General features: G+C 34.8%; 3 protein-coding genes and 1 long non-coding RNA gene across 4 annotated transcripts in view; 1 reads left to right on the forward strand and 3 right to left on the reverse strand.

Annotated features, from left to right (window-relative positions):
* Positions 134–1,228, reverse strand: LOC104765397 (monothiol glutaredoxin-S15, mitochondrial-like; the record flags this gene model as incomplete). Its single annotated transcript, XM_019241077.1, is given in 5 exon segments — positions 134–200; positions 334–433; positions 539–679; positions 916–997; positions 1,139–1,228. Coding segments are annotated over 4 exon segments (380 nt in total), but the record flags the coding sequence as incomplete, so codon positions are not given.
* Positions 1,640–2,680, reverse strand: LOC104765398 (late embryogenesis abundant protein 76-like). The gene is made up of 2 exons (XM_010489096.2): positions 2,514–2,680; positions 1,640–2,424 (listed from the first exon to the last, which is right to left on the reverse strand). Exons 1-2 carry the CDS (start codon positions 2,565–2,567, stop codon positions 1,834–1,836), a joined length of 645 nt encoding a protein of 214 aa, XP_010487398.1. The 5' UTR covers positions 2,568–2,680; the 3' UTR covers positions 1,640–1,833.
* On the reverse strand, positions 3,325–3,686 carry LOC109130961. Its single transcript, XR_002036720.1, has 2 exons — positions 3,449–3,686; positions 3,325–3,359 (listed from the first exon to the last, which is right to left on the reverse strand). It is a non-coding gene; the product is annotated as an uncharacterized LOC109130961 (long non-coding RNA).
* LOC104765399 (RNA-binding protein cabeza) overlaps positions 7,293–7,359 on the forward strand; it is a 3,587-nt gene continuing 3,520 nt past the window's right edge. Inside the window, exon 1 of the mRNA XM_010489098.2 lies at positions 7,293–7,347. The gene's annotated coding sequence lies outside the window, so the exon portion shown is untranslated. The remainder of the gene's footprint in view (positions 7,348–7,359) is intronic.

A 7,359-nucleotide genomic window follows, 5' to 3' on the forward strand; every position in this document is an offset into this window, starting at 1 on the left:
ATTAAGAAAGTGAACTGTAAAGAGCTACTACAACAAAGCCAAGCTAATTCTCAAGGTTAAAAAAAAAAAAAGAAACTGAGAATGAGATTAGACAGCTCTATTAATGAAACTTATAAAGAGTACACACGCTCACCTGAAGGATTTCACAGCAGTTTTCAACTCAGGGTCTTCTAGAATGTTTCTAGCACTGATAGGAACATCTAAAGAAAGAGTTCACAAGATAGCATCATCAGAACTGAGAACACATTAGATTCTAAAATAGATTTAAAGAAGATCCCAACACAAACAGTACAGACAAATCACAGAAGGCTTCAGAGTTCAATCACTACTTACTGTATTGTTGCAAAACTCTGACGGCAAGTGAGCTAAAACCACACTGAGGAGATTCAGGGACACCTTTCATGTAAATCATAACAGGATTATCCTTGACATCCTAAACAACCAAAAAGCTAAACAGCATTAGCCAGATCCATAATCAAAATCCCTAAAAACACAAACATTCAACTTTCAAAAATCCAGAAAAAGCTGGAGACTTTACATTCTCAACGATATCTTTGAGTGAGTCCGTAGAACCGGAAGGGACTTTTTGTGTAGGCTTGAAATCATCATGTGTGTCTGAATCACTCGGCACTGTAGATGAGTATCTCATCACCCCATTTTGGTAAGCTGATGCAGATGCCTACAAACATAAACCACATGATCTTCTTCTCTATTCAAAACCAATTCTAATTCACTGAATTCCAAAGACAAAACCTCAAAAAATTCCTAATTCTAGTCTAATCCGATGAAGGATCTGAGCTCGAATGCTATATATATAAAGAAAAAAATCCAACCTTTAAGTGAATTAAGATAAGAAAAGAGAGAACTTGATTGACATGTATCAATTAAATAAAAGGGTTATGAGAGAAATCAAACCAATCTGCTCGAACGAACAGCCTGGAGGCTAGCGAATCCTTTCATAAGTCTGCTCGATAAAGAAGCTGCCATCTCTCTGATTCTGAATCACGTAGATTTTAATTCAACCGACTCAAAAACTGTTCCACGATGTTTTTAGGAAGACTATTATATAGTATCAAGAACAGAGAAAGAGAAGACGATGTGTTGATTTCTTCACCAGAAAACTAACTAAATGACTCACCAGCAAAAAATACTGTAAATTCGTAGCTACGAGGAGGACCGCTTCTCTTCTCTTCCGCGAGTGAACGTCGGCGACCACCACAATAACGACGTCGTGTCATATAACTCATCATAACCCTAAGCCTAAGGTGTTTATTAATTGTATACGATGTCGTTTTTGGTTTGTTGATTTTTTTTTGGTTCGTTTATTTTTTTTGTTTCTTCGGTTTAGATAAATTACTATTCAATTCTTTTCGTTTGGTTTATCTCATTTTTGGTAAAAGAAAGTCAGTATTTAGACAATAAATTGAATTTAAAAACGTTTTTAGATTTTCAAATTTATTATTATCTTAAAGAATAAATTGAAAACTTGATTAATTTTAATCGGTTTGATTAAAAATGCTAGATCGGTTACAAACACTATATATATATCGCTTGAATACCATTATACCAAGTGGACCGGGATGTGTATTAATTGCTGTTTGTTTATTACTTCAACAAAAATTAATACAGGACACAGAAGTTGATGTAGACGGGATCAAATCTAAACTTATTATTTGGCTGGAAATTAGTAGTCTCCAGGATCACCGTCACAACAAGAAGCACAACGGAATCACAAACACAAAGACGAAACGGAAATTACAAAAAAAAAAACACAACACAGAATCAAAAGACCAACAAACTTTGAAAAGACATTTTCAAATTCTTCTCTCTAGCTCACTTCCTCTGGTAAGTCTGATGAGTCGGATCAGTGGTCCGAGTAGTAGCAGTAGTGGTCGTAGTACTTCCTGGGAAATGCTCTCTGTCTTCTTCCTCTGTAGCCATCCCAAAGGTATGCTTCACCGCATCAGCTGCACCCATCGCCATTTGCTTCACTTGCTCACCGGTCTGGCTCAAGAACCCACCGGTCTTGTCTCTACCAGCTTCAGCCGTCTCTTTTGTGTACTGAGCCGCACCTTGAGCGGTCTCCTTTGTGTACTGAGCAGCGTCTTGACCCTTGTTCTTTATGGCTTCGCCTGTCTCCGACATGTAGCTCCCGGTCTTGTCCTTAGCCTCGCGAGCTTTGTCGCCGGCTTGAGAAGTCTTTTCTTTTGCTGCTTGAGTCGTCTCATGGGCCTTCTGTTGGGCAGTCTGAGCAGTTTGAGATGTCTTATCTTTCGCTGCCTGGGCCGTCTCATGAGCCTTCTGTTGGGCCGTTTGTGCGGTTTGAGAAGTCTTATCTTTTGCAGATTGAGCAGTCGCTTGAGTCTTGTCCCTACCTTCCTCAGCCTTGTCCCTCATTGTTCCCATAGCTTGTCCAGTCTTCTCCTGTTATTACACAAAACATATAATCTTACAACTGGTGAAAATATAATGTGTTTTTAACATAATTACATACATGTATGTATTGTTATTACCTGGGCCTTGCCTCTGGTTTCACCAGCTCTGTAGCTCTGTTGGTTGGACGCCATTTTGCTTAAGATATGAAAACGACACTAGATAGGTTCTTAAAGCTTTTTTTTGTTCTTTTTGTGAAATTGTTTGCTGTTGTAGTAGAAACTGCGTGAATTGTCTCTCCCAACCATCGGGACATTTGTAGTGTGTCTTGGTCGGCGGGAGAAGAAGACACGTATTTAGAAGTGACACGTGTGTAGCTGCGTGGTGCGTTGGAAATTAAAACAGAATTTAAAAACACAGGAGTCTGGGGGTGTTGTGCTTTACGTTGCGAGTTAGTAGTATGCGGTTTCTCGGTCTTGTACGTGTTGGCCTCTGTGGTTGCGACACCTCATGGTTACGAGGAAGATGCGTACTACGTGGCGATGCCTCACGTAATGACGTATCGTCGTCGCATGTGATATGGCTATTTTTTACAATTTGTTTATTGTTTTGATCGTTCGTTACATGAAAATTACTCGTCGGTCGTTATATGTTCCGTGACGTATCCAACTATCACTTAGATTAGTACGATTAAAATACTCTTTATATTTTTTTCATTTAAAAGGGTCAAACTTAATCTCACATAAACCGAGCAACTAGCTTGCCTGCTCATCTCACATAACTAATTAGTGTGACAATTACCCAAGGAATATTCGTCACTTGGGAATCAAATTGAAAATAGCCAGGATTATGCAGTTGGATTATGTGAATACTATCTATCATTTTCGTTGGATTATTTAAACGTAAGGAGTAAGGACAAACATAGAAACACACACACATAAACGAGTGTNGTCCCTCATTGTTCCCATAGCTTGTCCAGTCTTCTCCTGTTATTACACAAAACATATAATCTTACAACTGGTGAAAATATAATGTGTTTTTAACATAATTACATACATGTATGTATTGTTATTACCTGGGCCTTGCCTCTGGTTTCACCAGCTCTGTAGCTCTGTTGGTTGGACGCCATTTTGCTTAAGATATGAAAACGACACTAGATAGGTTCTTAAAGCTTTTTTTTGTTCTTTTTGTGAAATTGTTTGCTGTTGTAGTAGAAACTGCGTGAATTGTCTCTCCCAACCATCGGGACATTTGTAGTGTGTCTTGGTCGGCGGGAGAAGAAGACACGTATTTAGAAGTGACACGTGTGTAGCTGCGTGGTGCGTTGGAAATTAAAACAGAATTTAAAAACACAGGAGTCTGGGGGTGTTGTGCTTTACGTTGCGAGTTAGTAGTATGCGGTTTCTCGGTCTTGTACGTGTTGGCCTCTGTGGTTGCGACACCTCATGGTTACGAGGAAGATGCGTACTACGTGGCGATGCCTCACGTAATGACGTATCGTCGTCGCATGTGATATGGCTATTTTTTACAATTTGTTTATTGTTTTGATCGTTCGTTACATGAAAATTACTCGTCGGTCGTTATATGTTCCGTGACGTATCCAACTATCACTTAGATTAGTACGATTAAAATACTCTTTATATTTTTTTCATTTAAAAGGGTCAAACTTAATCTCACATAAACCGAGCAACTAGCTTGCCTGCTCATCTCACATAACTAATTAGTGTGACAATTACCCAAGGAATATTCGTCACTTGGGAATCAAATTGAAAATAGCCAGGATTATGCAGTTGGATTATGTGAATACTATCTATCATTTTCGTTGGATTATTTAAACGTAAGGAGTAAGGACAAACATAGAAACACACACACATAAACGAGTGTGGTAAATTTAAATGTAACCAGTACAGATGGTACGATGACAGACAAAAAAAAAGGGTGAGTATGAACAAGTTGTATCAAACGCAATTGAAACACAAATAAACCCACTACCAAGCCCCGAGCGAATTTTAGTGGCCTCCTTGATCGATGGATCCACTGTCTAAGATTAACTACGTACTTAATCAGATATAGCTATTTTATGCTTGCATACTTTCCCTTTTTAGCTTGTAATATTTGTTAAAAATTAATATACGATACATTCAACAAAAAAAAAACTCTATCAAACAAAAATGAACCAACTAATTATTATTTTCCAAAAAAACTGTATCTTTTATCGGACCCAAAATTTGCAATTTCACCGACTAATTTACTTTCACTTTCGATTAGTTAGTAATATTCATCGAAAACGTGTTAGATTAATAATGCATGAGAACAACTGAGAATATGGCACAAAAGGGTAGCCGCAACTGCAAAGAACACAAATGGGATACAAACGCCGACAGTAACTCCGGAAAATCTCACTGGCGGAACCAAACAACCGTGAGCCGTCCTAGTTTATTATAGGTTTTAAGGTAAATTGATGATTTCTTTTTCTTCTTTTTTTTTTTTTTTTTTTTTTTTTTTCTTTTTTTTTCCTTTCAAATTTTATTGTACGAAACCTTTTTCCTATGTTTTAAAATATTTAGGGTTTGAGACCCGTAATAACGGTTTTGTTATTTGTTGTTATGCTTACAATTAAAATAAAAGATAATTACTTAATATTGTAAAATAATAAAAGTAAAATGAAAGAGGTGATGCATGGATGGGAGTCCCAAAGAGAATCGAATCAGCCCAGTTCCTTTTTTTTTTTGGTTGCCCACTTTACTCTTCTCCAAGAGAATGGACTCCAGATATTAGCAGTTCTCCCCCTATCTTTTTTTATTTTGTTATAACAATACAAAAATCATACCTATTTGTAAATATATTTGGAAGATTGCCAATTTTTTTCTTTGTTCTAGTTATTTTTTTTTTTTCTTAAATCGAGAATAAACACCAAGAGAAATAAAGGAAAATTTAAAGTGAGATATAAAAGAAAAGATGGTCTAAACGAAAACATCGAAGAATTATTCCGTCACAATCACCCAAATTTATCTTTATTGTAACTCTCTATTTTGCCTCATCCCTTTTGAGTTTCCTCTCTTTTTATGTTTTTTCTTACCCATAATTATATTAGATTTTCTTTTTCTCACTATTATATTTGTATTGTTTTCTCACATCTATCCCTTCGACGCATTTGTAATCATTTATTTGTTTATACCATTTTAAACTTAAACCGTATGAAAATCTTCTTTACAAATCTTACGAATGAAAACCTCTTTTTGTTTTCATCATTATTGTATTGAGAGACATGCATCTATTTTATATACTAACATGAACCAAAGTTTGCAAACTTAATCAACGAAAACAAATGATAGGAACAATAAAACAAGAAATTATACGATAGAAAACATTATTCGGAGTGGAACATATAACAACAAAGACAGTTCGTAAAACTTACCAATATCTATCACATTAATCATTCTTTCTTTTTGAAGTTTACAAGTTTTGTTACGTTGCTGCTAAGCAAAGGAGAATTTGTATTATATATTTAAGAAAAAGAAAAGAAGAACAAAAGATAGTGAATATTCAAAATTCAAAAGTAATATAAATTTTTATTCGTGTCTCGGATATCGATTCCTTTGCCTCCTTAAAGTTAAAGTATAAATGAAAGAGACTTACATAATATAATTGTGAGATTAAGCTACCCTTTTCTATATCAACCAAAAAGCTTATACCACGTAGAAGATACCGAATCGATTCCCTATTCAAAGATATATCATCTTTATATATTGTACACTTTTATATAATTTCGTTTAGCAATTTTATTGTGTGCTCCAACCAATTTTCTAGCTAGGGTTAATTCCTATTCACTCTGCTCGATCTCTACATTACCTTCACATTTAAAAATTAATAGAATTTCATAGATTAGTTCTTCTCATTTCAAAGTAGTTGTAAGACAAAACTAATTAAAGTTCGGTTGCTACATGAAAATGGTGTACTTGTAAACTAGAATGCTTCCATACATAATACACCACCGTTATGTGTTCCAAAATACGTTAACAAGTTTTTACAAAAAAAAAAAAAAAAAAAAANCAAAGGACTGCTTTTATGTAGAGCTAGAGGTTAACAAGATCTCTTTCTTTTAGTTGGGTGTGGGCTCCTTTAGTTGTTTGTTGGCTTCTTATCACTCTTAATTTTACTTAAAATTACATTATGCTTTGACCCAAGATTCTTCTAATCAAAGTACTTTAAATTTACAACTGTTATATAAAAAATGAAGTGAACAAGATGATAAAAAGAACGAGTAGGTGACAAAAAAACATGTCGAGTAAAAAAAAATCAAGTTGTGGCATCATCAACTGTTGAGTCTATCTTTGACTATACATAAACGAAGATTAATTTGAAGCCAAAAAACTATTAAATCATCTTTCTTTAAACTCATGTGGTGATATAGCAAGGACAATAAGAAAATCCATTAAACTAGATATATCCAAATCTAGTATAACATATTTTCGAAATTTTTAATTCTTGATATGAATTCCTTGTAACTGTGAATAAGACAACAAGTCACTGAATTCTAGGTCTTTTAATAGAAAATAAGAGTTACATGAACATGCTTTCATTCTAAATATACATACCATTGTACAAAAAAAGCTACGGATGGCATACTGTAATTAAACAAATACATATCATAATACAAGAAACACTCTAAGATGTGGCCAAACATATCAAAGAATTTCTAGGCTTGGGAATCTCAGCCGAAATTGTCACTTAATTTATTTTAAATATTTATCGGTAATTTTTTTGTTGCTCTTCTTTTGCGAAAGTTTACACTTGAGAGGTGAAGAAAACGAGAAAGTAATTATTAATTATTTTTATTTTTTTTAACGAGCCAGCACTTGTGTTCTTTTGTGTTCTATTTAAGCCCATCCTCTTCACATCACTCTTTCAAAGCCTCGTGTCTTATTTTTCTTTCACTAAACTCATCGTCACATCTCTTCCAAGTTCTTCAAGGTTAGTCTTTTT

This window comes from Camelina sativa, chromosome 19 (genome assembly GCF_000633955.1).
Source record: "Camelina sativa cultivar DH55 chromosome 19, Cs, whole genome shotgun sequence".
NCBI lineage: Eukaryota > Viridiplantae > Streptophyta > Magnoliopsida > Brassicales > Brassicaceae > Camelina > Camelina sativa.